The sequence below is a fragment of the Brassica rapa genome, unplaced genomic scaffold, assembly GCF_000309985.2.
Source record: "Brassica rapa cultivar Chiifu-401-42 unplaced genomic scaffold, CAAS_Brap_v3.01 Scaffold0073, whole genome shotgun sequence".
Classification (NCBI taxonomy): Eukaryota; Viridiplantae; Streptophyta; class Magnoliopsida; order Brassicales; family Brassicaceae; genus Brassica; species Brassica rapa.
The window spans coordinates 621-17,500 of record NW_022610018.1 but is presented as its reverse complement, the minus strand read 5'-3'; the positions used below and the strand labels follow the sequence as shown (position 1 = coordinate 17,500).

The window sequence follows — 16,880 nt, the reverse complement described above, 5'->3', positions numbered from 1 at the left end:
CTGCAAGATTCTGAAATATATTTGTAACTTCTCATTTTTCTTCCTCATCGGAATCATAACAAGGTTTCACATTCAGGTCAGGTATGTTGGGTTTAATGCCAACAATTGAAATCTTCCTTCGTTTAGATTGGCTCAAGCTAGCTCCAACTTTAGGAGTCTGGTCATCCTTAGCATTAGCATATCTTGATTTATTTTAGCCATATCTTTTGACATCATTTCCTGTAAATTCCAAAATAATACTTTGAGTAACATCACTCAGTTGCAAAAAACTGACTGAACAAATTTACTACATATAATTACAAATTTAAGAATTAGAACTCCCAATATTTATTCAAAATAAACAAGAAATATTTTTTTTTATATAAACTGGAAAGTCAAAGATATTCAAAATTGCATTAGCTAAATTGAAGTCAATAATGTTTTTTTTATAATTATTAGTTAATGCTTTTGTAAACTTCTGATGTATTCAGAAATTGATACTTCAAGAGAGTAAAAAATAAATATAATCATTATTTTAAACAATTGCGAGAGCTAATATAAATAAAACAACAGAATAAATGCAATCTTAAATTTTGTAACACGATAGAAATGGAAAATCACAGTTCTAAAAACATATAATTACAAGCTTTTTATGATTACAAGTTTTACTATTTAGAGAACTTAGAAAATATGAAAATGGGAATATGTATTATTTAATGTAAATTAATAAAATAAAATTTCAAAAAAGCATATTATGACAAAGATAGATATATTTTATGATTGATAGTGATACAGTATAAAAATCTAAGTATGAACTATTATAATTAGTTATTAGGTTTTTATAAAATTTGCATGTGTACCTTAATAGCTTATAGAAAAAGCTTTATTGAACTCACACTTTAGTCCCAATTATATATTGTTAGATGAAAAGATACATATGAAATCATGACTCAGTTACTCATATATATATATATATATAGTATATCTGTTTTAAATTCTCTACCATAATTATTATCTTTTGTTTAATTTTCTTACCATAGTAATGCAATATGGTTATTCAGCCTTCTACCATAAATCAAAGTAATACATTCTCTAGAGATTTTGACTAAACGTTTGTTAGTTTGTTTAAGTTTTTCCCATACATCATAAAACTACTAATTAGTGACTCTTTGCAGGTTTTACTATTTTTTTGTTAATTGTTTGAGAATATTTATCACTTTGACAGAAATAGTTTTTTGAATAATTTTTGGCTTTCAGTTAACTTACTTATTTTAATTCATTGGAATTTTAAAAAGTATGTATGCATTAATAAAGAACTTAATAAATAACAAATTTAATACTTGTGAAATAAAAAGGTCACATTTCAAATTAAAAGATTACGTTCCAGTTATAATGAAATTCAATTTGTCTATTTTTTCTTCGATCAAAGTCGATTTGTATATATAACACATAAACTTTAGAAATAGAAAGTCAAGTATTAATTTAACACCCTGTGATTAACCTGATTCAAACCAAACTGTATTTAGTTACTCTTAGATTATAAAAAAGTATTTTTTATTATAAAGCAATAGATATTTTGCGGCTTCCCTGATACCCTTTTAAGTAGTTCACAATGTTCACTTCTACGAAGAAAAATCTGATGCCCCTATAGCTTCGAATTGTTCCTTAAATCGGCTTCAAAGAAAAAAAATATAGTGAAGTCAAATCGTTGATCATGGATTTTCAAATTGGGATTATCTAGTAACTAGTGACGGGGATCAAGCCACTAATATCAAACTGATGAATAATATTTTAAAAATAATAACATTTTTCTTATCATTATTTATAGAAAAACAAGCACATTTGTCATAACTGTTGCTTTCTTATTTTTAATTATTTATAACTCCATTATTTTGCAACTCCTCTGTGTAAATAATACAATTTGGGTTCACAGAAAATATAATAATTTTTCTTACCAAAATTAAATTAGTACATTCTATGTTTTTAGTAAATCCATCATCTAACCATGTAAAATGAAATAGGCAATTTTATTTTTAAAAAATACAACCATTGTTTATGGTTAAAACCAAATAACCTGAAAATTCTAGTTATCCAAACCAAGCAAGTAAAAATTAGATATGATTTCAGTGTGGTATATAATTTTGTAAACCTATATTTTTGAAAAAACAAACTGAAACATGATAGAGATTTTAAATGAACATGATTAGGTGACATTAATGTCTAAAGAGGGGAAAAAGCAAAACAATAAAATTCAATAATCATTACATAAACAACATTAATCTTTGTTTTTTTCACAAACATAAGCACTTAAGATAAACGAAAAACAACAACATTTGTATCTCAAATGCAAAACAAAAATTCAGAAAACAAAAACAACATAAAACCACAATTTTAATTGTTTTGGGCGTCATGGCCACAAAATTATTGTAAGCACAAATACAAAACAAGTTTGCCTCGGAAACAACTTTAAGCAAACATCACACAGCAGTTATGAATAAACTGTGGGAGCTTAGCACCACTGCACCAATATTTTAATTCTTCCCAGTGCTGCTCTTCCACGTCTGGAGAAGGACGGCATGAGTAGACTATTCCTTTCCTATGCCAAGAGTGAGAAGAGCCAACAACCAGAAGTCTATCTCCCATCGATTTAAACGCAGTCCCCCAACCAAAGGTAGTGTTTGTGCTCACAGGGACAACACCAAGTTTCTTCCAAATATTTGTGTTTATATCATATACGCGAAGCTCGTTCAAAGATGTCTCCAACATGTATAGATTGTCATCAACCACAGCTATAAGAGGCGGAGATTGGGAAGGCGTAATGAATGTCATGTCTTTCAACATGTCAGGTATCAACTCCCAAGAATTTGTGGTCTCATCATAACTTTCTCCACAAGTGAGGTGTTTATCATTCTCATCTCTGCCACCGAGGACATAAAATTTTCACGCAAGAAACATCCTGAGCTGAACTTCCTTGCTTTATGCATTCCATTAATCATAGTCCAACTTTTTGCATCAGCATTATACTTTTCCACAGTTCGCACAACAATAGGGTTTCCATTGTCATCCATTTGAATGCCTCCTGCAAAGAATGCGGTTTTTCCATGGCTAGCAGAACCGTACATGACCCTCGGTGTGATCATTGAAGGACCTTTGAACCACTTATGATTCTCTAGCTCGTAGCGAAACACCACAATTCCCTCTATTTCTCTTCCAATGACAATTAGTTGAGTACCCACACATATTGTTTCCTTATCGCTGTGGAAAAAGCAATAGTCAGAAGAAGGAACTTTAGGAAGTCTCTGAAAGGTTTTAAAATCCTTATCAAACATTTCCCAATTTGATCCAGCCCCTGAATGCAAAATCACGTAGGGTTTTACAAGTCCCTTTTCTTGTCTCACCCTGAAAATTTCACCACTTTTTAACAACTGCAAAAATTTCTTGTTAAGAAACTGCAGTTTCCAGTATTCGAAGCATGGAAGACGAGCAAAGATCTCGACCTCAAGCTCGTACAAAAGCTTATGATGAACATAGCATCCATCATGAGATTTTAAACCTGCAAGATTCTGAAATATATTTGTAACTTCTCCTTTTTCTTCCTCATCGGAATCATAACAAGGTTTCACATTCAGGTCAGGTATGTTGGGTTTAATGCCAACAATTGAAATCTTCCTTCGTTTAGATTGGCTCAAGCTAGCTCCAACTTTAGGAGTCTGGTCATCCCTTAGCATTAGCATATCTTGATTTATTTTAGCCATATCTTTTGACATCATTTCCTGTAAATTCCAAAATAATACTTTGAGTAACATCACTCAGTTGCAAAAAACTGACTGAACAAATTTACTACATATAGTTACAAATTTAAGAATTAGAACTCCCAATATTTATTCAAAATAAACAAGAAATATTTTTTTTTATATAAACTGGAAATTTAAAGAGATTCAAAATTGCATTAGCTAAATTGAAGTCAATAATGTTTTTTTTATAATTATTAGTTAATGTTTTGTAAACTTCTGATGTATTCAGAAATTGATACTTCAAGAGAGTAAAAAATAAATATAATCATTATTTTAAACAATTGCGAGAGCTAATATAAATAAAACAACAGAATAAATGCAATCTTAAATTTTGTAACACGATAGAAATGGAAAATCACAGTTCTAAAAACATATAATTACAAGGTTTTTATGATTACAATTTTTACTATTTAGAGAACTTAGAAAATATGAAAATGGGAATATGTATTATTTAATGTAAATTAATAAAATAAAATTTCAAAAAAGCATATTATGACAAAGATAGATATATTTTATGATTGATAGTGATACAGTATAAAAATCTGAGTATGAACTATTATAATTAGTGATTAGGTTTATTATAAAATTTGCATGTGTACCTTAATAGCTTATAGAAAAGCTTTATTGAACTCACACTTTAGTCCCAATTATATATTGTTAGATGAAAAGATACATATGAAATCATGACTCAGTTACTCATATATATATATATATATAGTATATCTGTTTTAAATTCTCTACCATAATTATTATCTTTTGTTTAATTTTCTTACCATAGTAATGCAATATGGTTATTCAGCCTTCTACCATAAATCAAAGTAATACATTCTCTAGAGATTTTGACTAAACGTTTGTTAGTTTGTTTAAGTTTTTCCCATACATCATAAAACTACTAATTAGTGACTCTTTGCAGGTTTGACTATTTTTTTGTTAATTGTTTGAGAATATTTATCACTTTGACAGAAATAGTTTTTTGAATAATTTTTGGCTTTCAGTTAACTTACTTATTTTAATTCATTGGAATTTTAAAAAGTATGTATGCATTAATAAAGAACTTAATAAATAACAAATTTAATACTGTGAAATAAAAAGGTCACATTTCAAATTAAAAGATTACGTTCCAGTTATAATGAAATTCAATTTGTCTATTTTTTCTTCGATCAAAGTCGATTTGTATATATAACACATAAACTTTAGAAATAGAAAGTCAAGTATTAATTTAACACCCTATGATTAACCTGATTCAAACCAAACTGTATTTAGTTACTCTTAGATTATAAAAAAGTATTTTTTATTATAAAGCAATAGATATTTTGCGGCTTCTCTGATACCCTTTTAAGTAGCTCACAATGTTCACTTCTACGAAGAAAAATCTGATGCCCCTATAGCTTCGAATTGTTCCTTAAATCGGCTTCAAAGAAAAAAAATATAGTAAAGTCAAATCGTTGATCATGATTTTCAAATTGGGATTATCTAGTAACTAGTGACGGGGATCAAGCCACTAATATCAAACTGATGAATAATATTTTAAAAATAATAACATTTTTCTTATCATTATTTATAGAAAAACAAGCACATTTGTCATAACTGTTGCTTTCTTATTTTTAATTATTTATAACTCCATTATTTTGCAACTCCTCTGTGTAAATAATACAATTTGGGTTCACAGAAAATATAATAATTTTTCTTACCAAAATTAAATTAGTACATTCTATGTTTTTAGTAAATCCATCTTCTAACCATGTAAAATGAAATAGGCAATTTTATTTTTAAAAAATACAACCATTGTTTATGGTTAAAACCAAATAACCTGAAAATTCTAGTTATCCAAACCAAGCAAGTAAAAATTAGATATGATTTCAGTGTGGTATATAATTTTGTAAACCTATATTTTTGAAAAAACAAACTGAAACATGATAGAGATTTTAAATGAACATGATTAGGTGACATTAATGTCTAAAGAGGGGAAAAGCAAAACAATAAAATTCAATAATCATTACATAAACAACATTAATCTTTGTTTTTTTCACAAACATAAGCACTTAAGATAAACGAAAAACAACAACATTTGTATCTCAAATGCAAACAAAAATTCAGAAAACAAAAACAACATAAAACCACAATTTTAATTGTTTTGGGCGTCATGGCCACAAAATTATTGTAAGCACAAATACAAAACAAGTTTGCCTCGGAAACAACTTTAAGCAAACATCACACAGCAGTTATGAATAAACTGTGGGAGCTTAGCACCACTGCACCAATATTTTAATTCTTCCCAGTGCTGCTCTTCCACGTCTGGAGAAGGACGGCATGAGTAGACTATTCCTTTCCTATGCCAAGAGTGAGAAGAGCCAACAACCAGAAGTCTATCTCCCATCGATTTAAACGCAGTCCCCCAACCAAAGGTAGTGTTTGTGCTCACAGGGACAACACCAAGTTTCTTCCAAATATTTGTGTTTATATCATATACGCGAAGCTCGTTCAAAGATGTCTCCAACATGTATAGATTGTCATCAACCACAGCTATAAGAGGCGGAGATTGGGAAGGCGTAATGAATGTCATGTCTTTCAACATGTCAGGTATCAACTCCCAAGAATTTGTGGTCTCATCATAACTTTCTCCACAAGTGAGGTGTTTATCATTCTCATCTCTGCCACCGAGGACATAAAATTTTCCACGCAAGAAACATCCTGAGCTGAACTTCCTTGCTTTATGCATTCCATTAATCATAGTCCAACTTTTTGCATCAGCATTATACTTTTCCACAGTTCGCACAACAATAGGGTTTCCATTGTCATCCATTTGAATGCCTCCTGCAAAGAATGCGGTTTTTCCATGGCTAGCAGAACCGTACATGACCCTCGGTGTGATCATTGAAGGACCTTTGAACCACTTATGATTCTCTAGCTCGTAGCGAAACACCACAATTCCCTCTATTTCTCTTCCAATGACAATTAGTTGAGTACCCACACATATTGTTTCCTTATCGCTGTGGAAAAAGCAATAGTCAGAAGAAGGAACTTTAGGAAGTCTCTGAAAGGTTTTAAAATCCTTATCAAACATTTCCCAATTTGATCCAGCCCCTGAATGCAAAATCACGTAGGGTTTTACAAGTCCCTTTTCTTGTCTCACCCTGAAAATTTCACCACTTTTTAACAACTGCAAAAATTTCTTGTTAAGAAACTGCAGTTTCCAGTATTCGAAGCATGGAAGACGAGCAAAGATCTCGACCTCAAGCTCGTACAAAAGCTTATGATGAACATAGCATCCATCATGAGATTTTAAACCTGCAAGATTCTGAAATATATTTGTAACTTCTCCTTTTTCTTCCTCATCGGAATCATAACAAGGTTTCACATTCAGGTCAGGTATGTTGGGTTTAATGCCAACAATTGAAATCTTCCTTCGTTTAGATTGGCTCAAGCTAGCTCCAACTTTAGGAGTCTGGTCATCCCTTAGCATTAGCATATCTTGATTTATTTTAGCCATATCTTTTGACATCATTTCCTGTAAATTCCAAAATAATACTTTGAGTAACATCACTCAGTTGCAAAAAACTGACTGAACAAATTTACTACATATAGTTACAAATTTAAGAATTAGAACTCCCAATATTTATTCAAAATAAACAAGAAATATTTTTTTTTATATAAACTGGAAAGTCAAAGAGATTCAAAATTGCATTAGCTAAATTGAAGTCAATAATGTTTTTTTTATAATTATTAGTTAATGTTTTTGTAAACTTCTGATGTATTCAGAAATTGATACTTCAAGAGAGTAAAAAATAAATATAATCATTATTTTAAACAATTGCGAGAGCTAATATAAATAAAACAACAGAATAAATGCAATCTTAAATTTTGTAACACGATAGAAATGGAAAATCACAGTTCTAAAAACATATAATTACAAGCTTTTTATGATTACAATTTTTACTATTTAGAGAACTTAGAAAATATGAAAATGGGAATATGTATTATTTAATGTAAATTAATAAAATATAATTTCAAAAAAGCATATTATGACAAAGATAGATATATTTTATGATTGATAGTGATACAGTATAAAAATCTGAGTATGAACTATTATAATTAGTGATTAGGTTTATTATAAAATTTGCATGTGTACCTTAATAGCTTATAGAAAAGCTTTATTGAACTCACACTTTAGTCCCAATTATATATTGTTAGATGAAAAGATACATATGAAATCATGACTCAGTTACTCAGATATATATTTATAGTATATCTGTTTTAAATTCTCTACCATAATTATTATCTTTTGTTTAATTTTCTTACCATAGTAATGCAATATGGTTATTCAGCCTTCTACCATAAATCAAAGTAATACATTCTCTAGAGATTTTGACTAAACGTTTGTTAGTTTGTTTAAGTTTTTCCCATACATCATAAAACTACTAATTAGTGACTCTTTGCAGGTTTGACTATTTTTTTGTTAATTGTTTGAGAATATTTATCACTTTGACAGAAATAGTTTTTTGAATAATTTTTGGCTTTCAGTTAACTTACTTATTTTAATTCATTGGAATTTTAAAAAGTATGTATGCATTAATAAAGAACTTAATAAATAACAAATTTAATACTGTGAAATAAAAAGGTCACATTTCAAATTAAAAGATTACGTTCCAGTTATAATGAAATTCAATTTGTCTATTTTTTCTTCGATCAAAGTCGATTTGTATATATAACACATAAACTTTAGAAATAGAAAGTCAAGTATTAATTTAACACCCTATGATTAACCTGATTCAAACCAAACTGTATTTAGTTACTCTTAGATTATAAAAAAGTATTTTTTATTATAAAGCAATAGATATTTTGCGGCTTCTCTGATACCCTTTTAAGTAGCTCACAATGTTCACTTCTACGAAGAAAAATCTGATGCCCCTATAGCTTCGAATTGTTCCTTAAATCGGCTTCAAAGAAAAAAAATATAGTGAAGTCAAATCGTTGATCATGGATTTTCAAATTGGGATTATCTAGTAACTAGTGACGGGGATCAAGCCACTAATATCAAACTGATGAATAATATTTTAAAAATAATAACATTTTTCTTATCATTATTTATAGAAAAACAAGCACATTTGTCATAACTGTTGCTTTCTTATTTTTAATTATTTATAACTCCATTATTTTGCAACTCCTCTGTGTAAATAATACAATTTGGGTTCACATAAAATATAATAATTTTTCTTACCAAAATTAAATTAGTACATTCTATGTTTTTAGTAAATCCATCATCTAACCATGTAAAATGAAATAGGCAATTTTATTTTTAAAAAATACAACCATTGTTTATGGTTAAAACCAAATAACCTGAAAATTCTAGTTATCCAAACCAAGCAAGTAAAAATTAGATATGATTTCAGTGTGGTATATAATTTTGTAAACCTATATTTTTGAAAAAACAAACTGAAACATGATAGAGATTTTAAATGAACATGATTAGGTGACATTAATGTCTAAAGAGGGGAAAAGCAAAACAATAAAATTCAATAATCATTACATAAACAACATTAATCTTTGTTTTTTTCACAAACATAAGCACTTAAGATAAACGAAAAACAACAACATTTGTATCTCAAATGCAAAACAAAAATTCAGAAAACAAAAACAACATAAAACCACAATTTTAATTGTTTTGGGCGTCATGGCCACAAAATTATTGTAAGCACAAATACAAAACAAGTTTGCCTCGGAAACAACTTTAAGCAAACATCACACAGCAGTTATGAATAAACTGTGGGAGCTTAGCACCACTGCACCAATATTTTAATTCTTCCCAGTGCTGCTCTTCCACGTCTGGAGAAGGACGGCATGAGTAGACTATTCCTTTCCTATGCCAAGAGTGAGAAGAGCCAACAACCAGAAGTCTATCTCCCATCGATTTAAACGCAGTCCCCCAACCAAAGGTAGTGTTTGTGCTCACAGGGACAACACCAAGTTTCTTCCAAATATTTGTGTTTATATCATATACGCGAAGCTCGTTCAAAGATGTCTCCAACATGTATAGATTGTCATCAACCACAGCTATAAGAGGCGGAGATTGGGAAGGCGTAATGAATGTCATGTCTTTCAACATGTCAGGTATCAACTCCCAAGAATTTGTGGTCTCATCATAACTTTCTCCACAAGTGAGGTGTTTATCATTCTCATCTCTGCCACCGAGGACATAAAATTTTCCACGCAAGAAACATCCTGAGCTGAACTTCCTTGCTTTATGCATTCCATTAATCATAGTCCAACTTTTTGCATCAGCATTATACTTTTCCACAGTTCGCACAACAATAGGGTTTCCATTGTCATCCATTTGAATGCCTCCTGCAAAGAATGCGGTTTTTCCATGGCTAGCAGAACCGTACATGACCCTCGGTGTGATCATTGAAGGACCTTTGAACCACTTATGATTCTCTAGCTCGTAGCGAAACACCACAATTCCCTCTATTTCTCTTCCAATGACAATTAGTTGAGTACCCACACATATTGTTTCCTTATCGCTGTGGAAAAAGCAATAGTCAGAAGAAGGAACTTTAGGAAGTCTCTGAAAGGTTTTAAAATCCTTATCAAACATTTCCCAATTTGATCCAGCCCCTGAATGCAAAATCACGTAGGGTTTTACAAGTCCCTTTTCTTGTCTCACCCTGAAAATTTCACCACTTTTTAACAACTGCAAAAATTTCTTGTTAAGAAACTGCAGTTTCCAGTATTCGAAGCATGGAAGACGAGCAAAGATCTCGACCTCAAGCTCGTACAAAAGCTTATGATGAACATAGCATCCATCATGAGATTTTAAACCTGCAAGATTCTGAAATATATTTGTAACTTCTCCTTTTTCTTCCTCATCGGAATCATAACAAGGTTTCACATTCAGGTCAGGTATGTTGGGTTTAATGCCAACAATTGAAATCTTCCTTCGTTTAGATTGGCTCAAGCTAGCTCCAACTTTAGGAGTCTGGTCATCCCTTAGCATTAGCATATCTTGATTTATTTTAGCCATATCTTTTGACATCATTTCCTGTAAATTCCAAAATAATACTTTGAGTAACATCACTCAGTTGCAAAAAACTGACTGAACAAATTTACTACATATAGTTACAAATTTAAGAATTAGAACTCCCAATATTTATTCAAAATAAACAAGAAATATTTTTTTTTATATAAACTGGAAAGTCAAAGAGATTCAAAATTGCATTAGCTAAATTGAAGTCAATAATATTTTTTTTATAATTATTAGTTAATGTTTTTGTAAACTTCTGATGTATTCAGAAATTGATACTTCAAGAGAGTAAAAAATAAATATAATCATTATTTTAAACAATTGCGAGAGCTAATATAAATAAAACAACAGAATAAATGCAATCTTAAATTTTGTAACACGATAGAAATAGAAAATCACAGTTCTAAAAACATATAATTACAAGCTTTTTATGATTACAATTTTTACTATTTAGAGAACTTAGAAAATATGAAAATGGGAATATGTATTATTTAATGTAAATTAATAAAATATAATTTCAAAAAAGCATATTATGACAAAGATAGATATATTTTATGATTGATAGTGATACAGTATAAAAATCTGAGTATGAACTATTATAATTAGTGATTAGGTTTATTATAAAATTTGCATGTGTACCTTAATAGCTTATAGAAAATGCTTTATTGAACTCACACTTTAGTCCCAATTATATATTGTTAGATGAAAAGATACATATGAAATCATGACTCAGTTACTCAGATATATATTTATAGTATATCTGTTTTAAATTCTCTACCATAATTATTATCTTTTGTTTAATTTTCTTACCATAGTAATGCAATATGGTTATTCAGCCTTCTACCATAAATCAAAGTAATACATTCTCTAGAGATTTTGACTAAACGTTTGTTAGTTTGTTTAAGTTTTTCCCATACATCATAAAACTACTAATTAGTGACTCTTTGCAGGTTTGACTATTTTTTTGTTAATTGTTTGAGAATATTTATCACTTTGACAGAAATAGTTTTTTGAATAATTTTTGGCTTTCAGTTAACTTACTTATTTTAATTCATTGGAATTTTAAAAAGTATGTATGCATTAATAAAGAACTTAATAAATAACAAATTTAATACCTGTGAAATAAAAAGGTCACATTTCAAATTAAAAGATTACGTTCCAGTTATAATGAAATTCAATTTGTCTATTTTTTCTTCGATCAAAGTCGATTTGTATATATAACACATAAACTTTAGAAATAGAAAGTCAAGTATTAATTTAACACCCTATGATTAACCTGATTCAAACCAAACTGTATTTAGTTACTCTTAGATTATAAAAAAGTATTTTTTATTATAAAGCAATAGATATTTTGCGGCTTCTCTGATACCCTTTTAAGTAGCTCACAATGTTCACTTCTACGAAGAAAAATCTGATGCCCCTATAGCTTCGAATTGTTCCTTAAATCGGCTTCAAAGAAAAAAAATATAGTAAAGTCAAATCGTTGATCATGGATTTTCAAATTGGGATTATCTAGTAACTAGTGACGGGGATCAAGCCACTAATATCAAACTGATGAATAATATTATAAAAATAATAACATTTTTCTTATCATTATTTATAGAAAAACAAGCACATTTGTCATAACTGTTGCTTTCTTATTTTTAATTATTTATAACTCCATTATTTGCAACTCCTCTGTGTAAATAATACAATTTGGGTTCACATAAAATATAATAATTTTTCTTACCAAAATTAAATTAGTACATTCTATGTTTTTAGTAAATCCATCATCTAACCATGTAAAATGAAATAGGCAATTTTATTTTTAAAAAATACAACCATTGTTTATGGTTAAAACCAAATAACCTGAAAATTCTAGTTATCCAAACCAAGCAAGTAAAAATTAGATATGATTTCAGTGTGGTATATAATTTTGTAAACCTATATTTTTGAAAAAACAAACTGAAACATGATAGAGATTTTAAATGAACATGATTAGGTGACATTAATGTCTAAAGAGGGGAAAAGCAAAACAATAAAATTCAATAATCATTACATAAACAACATTAATCTTTGTTTTTTTCACAAACATAAGCACTTAAGATAAACGAAAAACAACAACATTTGTATCTCAAATGCAAAACAAAAATTCAGAAAACAAAAACAACATAAAACCACAATTTTAATTGTTTTGGGCGTCATGGCCACAAAATTATTGTAAGCACAAATACAAAACAAGTTTGCCTCGGAAACAACTTTAAGCAAACATCACACAGCAGTTATGAATAAACTGTGGGAGCTTAGCACCACTGCACCAATATTTTAATTCTTCCCAGTGCTGCTCTTCCACGTCTGGAGAAGGACGGCATGAGTAGACTATTCCTTTCCTATGCCAAGAGTGAGAAGAGCCAACAACCAGAAGTCTATCTCCCATCGATTTAAACGCAGTCCCCCAACCAAAGGTAGTGTTTGTGCTCACAGGGACAACACCAAGTTTCTTCCAAATATTTGTGTTTATATCATATACGCGAAGCTCGTTCAAAGATGTCTCCAACATGTATAGATTGTCATCAACCACAGCTATAAGAGGCGGAGATTGGGAAGGCGTAATGAATGTCATGTCTTTCAACATGTCAGGTATCAACTCCCAAGAATTTGTGGTCTCATCATAACTTTCTCCACAAGTGAGGTGTTTATCATTCTCATCTCTGCCACCGAGGACATAAAATTTTCCACGCAAGAAACATCCTGAGCTGAACTTCCTTGCTTTATGCATTCCATTAATCATAGTCCAACTTTTTGCATCAGCATTATACTTTTCCACAGTTCGCACAACAATAGGGTTTCCATTGTCATCCATTTGAATGCCTCCTGCAAAGAATGCGGTTTTTCCATGGCTAGCAGAACCGTACATGACCCTCGGTGTGATCATTGAAGGACCTTTGAACCACTTATGATTCTCTAGCTCGTAGCGAAACACCACAATTCCCTCTATTTCTCTTCCAATGACAATTAGTTGAGTACCCACACATATTGTTTCCTTATCGCTGTGGAAAAAGCAATAGTCAGAAGAAGGAACTTTAGGAAGTCTCTGAAAGGTTTTAAAATCCTTATCAAACATTTCCCAATTTGATCCAGCCCCTGAATGCAAAATCACGTAGGGTTTTACAAGTCCCTTTTCTTGTCTCACCCTGAAAATTTCACCACTTTTTAACAACTGCAAAAATTTCTTGTTAAGAAACTGCAGTTTCCAGTATTCGAAGCATGGAAGACGAGCAAAGATCTCGACCTCAAGCTCGTACAAAAGCTTATGATGAACATAGCATCCATCATGAGATTTTAAACCTGCAAGATTCTGAAATATATTTGTAACTTCTCCTTTTTCTTCCTCATCGGAATCATAACAAGGTTTCACATTCAGGTCAGGTATGTTGGGTTTAATGCCAACAATTGAAATCTTCCTTCGTTTAGATTGGCTCAAGCTAGCTCCAACTTTAGGAGTCTGGTCATCCCTTAGCATTAGCATATCTTGATTTATTTTAGCCATATCTTTTGACATCATTTCCTGTAAATTCCAAAATAATACTTTGAGTAACATCACTCAGTTGCAAAAAACTGACTGAACAAATTTACTACATATATTACAAATTTAAGAATTAGAACTCCCAATATTTATTCAAAATAAACAAGAAATATTTTTTTTTATATAAACTGGAAAGTCAAAGAGATTCAAAATTGCATTAGCTAAATTGAAGTCAATAATGTTTTTTTTTATAATTATTAGTTAATGTTTTTGTAAACTTCTGATGTATTCAGAAATTGATACTTCAAGAGAGTAAAAAATAAATATAATCATTATTTTAAACAATTGCGAGAGCTAATATAAATAAAACAACAGAATAAATGCAATCTTAAATTTTGTAACACGATAGAAATGGAAAATCACAGTTCTAAAAACATATAATTACAAGGTTTTTATGATTACAATTTTTACTATTTAGAGAACTTAGAAAATATGAAAATGGGAATATGTATTATTTAATGTAAATTAATAAAATAAAATTTCAAAAAAGCATATTATGACAAAGATAGATATATTTTATGATTGATAGTGATACAGTATAAAAATCTAGGTATGAACTATTATAATTAGTTATTAGGTTTATTATAAAATTTGCATGTGTACCTTAATAGCTTATAGAAAAAGCTTTATTGAACTCACACTTTAGTCCCAATTATATATTGTTAGATGAAAAGATACATATGAAATCATGAGTCAGTTACTCATATATATATATATATATATATATATATAGTATATCTGTTTTAAATTCTCTACCATAATTATTATCTTTTTTTTAATTTTCTTACCATAGTAATGCAATATGGTTATTCAGCCTTCTACCATAAATCAAAGTAATACATTCTCTAGAGATTTTGACTAAACGTTTGTTAGTTTGTTTAAGTTTTTCCCATACATCATAAAACTACTAATTAGTGACTCTTTGCAGGTTTGACTATTTTTTTGTTAATTGTTTGAGAATATTTATCACTTTGACAGAAATAGTTTTTTGAATAATTTTTGGCTTTCAGTTAACTTACTTATTTTAATTCATTGGAATTTTAAAAAGTATGTATGCATTAATAAAGAACTTAATAAATAACAAATTTAATACCTGTGAAATAAAAAGGTCACATTTCAAATTAAAAGATTACGTTCCAGTTATAATGAAATTCAATTTGTCTATTTTTTCTTCGATCAAAGTCGATTTGTATATATAACACATAAACTTTAGAAATAGAAAGTCAAGTATTAATTTAACACCCTATGATTAACCTGATTCAAACCAAACTGTATTTAGTTACTCTTAGATTATAAAAAAGTATTTTTTATTATAAAGCAATAGATATTTTGCGGCTTCTCTGATACCCTTTTAAGTAGCTCACAATGTTCACTTCTACGAAGAAAAATCTGATGCCCCTATAGCTTCGAATTGTTCCTTAAATCGGCTTCAAAGAAAAAAAATATAGTGAAGTCAAATCGTTGATCATGGATTTTCAAATTGGGATTATCTAGTAACTAGTGACGGGGATCAAGCCACTAATATCAAACTGATGAATATATTATAAAAATAATAACATTTTTCTTATCATTATTTATAGAAAAACAAGCACATTTGTCATAACTGTTGCTTTCTTAATTTTAATTATTTATAACTCCATTATTTTGCAACTCCTCTGTGTAAATAATACAATTTGGGTTCACATAAAATATAATAATTTTTCTTACCAAAATTAAATTAGTACATTCTATTTTTTAGTAAATCCATCATCTAACCATGTAAAATGAAATAGGCAATTTTATTTTAAAAAATACAACCATTGTTTATGGTTAAAACCAAATAACCTGAAAATTCTAGTTATCCAAACCAAGCAAGTAAAAATTAGATATGATTTCAGTGTGGTATATAATTTTGTAAACCTATATTTTTGAAAAAACAAACTGAAACATGATAGAGATTTTAAATGAACATGATTAGGTGACATTAATGCTAAAGAGGGGAAAAGCAAAACAATAAAATTCAATAATCATTACATAAACAACATTAATCTTTGTTTTTTTCACAAACATAAGCACTTAAGATAACGAAAAACAACAACATTTGTATCCAAATACAAAACAAAATTTCAGAAAACAAAAACAACATAAAACCGAATTTTAATTGTTTTGGGCATCATGGCCACAAAATTATTGTATGCACAAATAAAAACAAGTTTGCCTTGAAACAACTTTAAGCAAATATCACACAGCAGTATGAATAAACTGTGGGAGCTTAGCACCACTGCACCAATATTTTAATTCTTCCTCAGTGCTGCTCTTCCACGTCTGGAGAAGGACAGGATGAGTAGACTATTCCTTTCCTATGCCAAGAGTGAGAAGAGCCAACAACCAGAAGTCTATCCTCCCACGATTTAAACGCAGTCCCCCCAACCAAAGGTAGTGTTTGCCGCTACACAGGGACAACACCAAGTTTCTCTTCCAAATATTTGTGTTTATATCATATACGCGAAGCTCGTTCAAAGATGTCTCCAACATGTATAGATTG

General features: G+C 29.7%; 3 protein-coding genes and 2 pseudogenes across 3 annotated transcripts; all 5 read right to left on the bottom strand.

Annotated features, from left to right (window-relative positions):
* Window positions 1-941, bottom strand: part of LOC117129718 — a 2,232-nt pseudogene extending 1,291 nt beyond the window's left edge.
* Window positions 942-1,083: 142 nt separating this feature from the next.
* Window positions 1,084-3,956, bottom strand: LOC117129722 (annotated as a pseudogene).
* Window positions 3,957-5,858: 1,902 nt separating this feature from the next.
* LOC117129721 (F-box/kelch-repeat protein At3g27150-like) lies at window positions 5,859-8,381 on the bottom strand. The gene has a single exon (XM_033283004.1). It carries the CDS (start codon window positions 7,312-7,314, stop codon window positions 5,974-5,976), a length of 1,341 nt encoding a protein of 446 aa, XP_033138895.1. The 5' UTR covers window positions 7,315-8,381; the 3' UTR covers window positions 5,859-5,973.
* A 64-nt stretch (window positions 8,382-8,445) lies between these two features.
* Window positions 8,446-11,445, bottom strand: LOC117129720 (F-box/kelch-repeat protein At3g27150-like). The gene has a single exon (XM_033283003.1). It carries the CDS (start codon window positions 10,840-10,842, stop codon window positions 9,502-9,504), a length of 1,341 nt encoding a protein of 446 aa, XP_033138894.1. The 5' UTR covers window positions 10,843-11,445; the 3' UTR covers window positions 8,446-9,501.
* Window positions 11,446-11,748: 303 nt separating this feature from the next.
* Window positions 11,749-15,863, bottom strand: LOC117129719 (F-box/kelch-repeat protein At3g27150-like). Its single transcript, XM_033283002.1, has one exon. It carries the CDS (start codon window positions 14,369-14,371, stop codon window positions 13,031-13,033), a length of 1,341 nt encoding a protein of 446 aa, XP_033138893.1. The 5' UTR covers window positions 14,372-15,863; the 3' UTR covers window positions 11,749-13,030.
* Window positions 15,864-16,880: the final 1,017 nt, after the last annotated feature.

Bases quoted from the DNA above. Each gene is read 5' to 3' on its own strand.
- LOC117129719 (XM_033283002.1), bottom strand. From the start codon at position 14,371: ATGTTACTCAAAGTATTATTTTGGAATTTACAGGAAATGATGTCAAAA.
- LOC117129721 (XM_033283004.1), bottom strand. From the start codon at position 7,314: ATGTTACTCAAAGTATTATTTTGGAATTTACAGGAAATGATGTCAAAA.
- LOC117129720 (XM_033283003.1), bottom strand. From the start codon at position 10,842: ATGTTACTCAAAGTATTATTTTGGAATTTACAGGAAATGATGTCAAAA.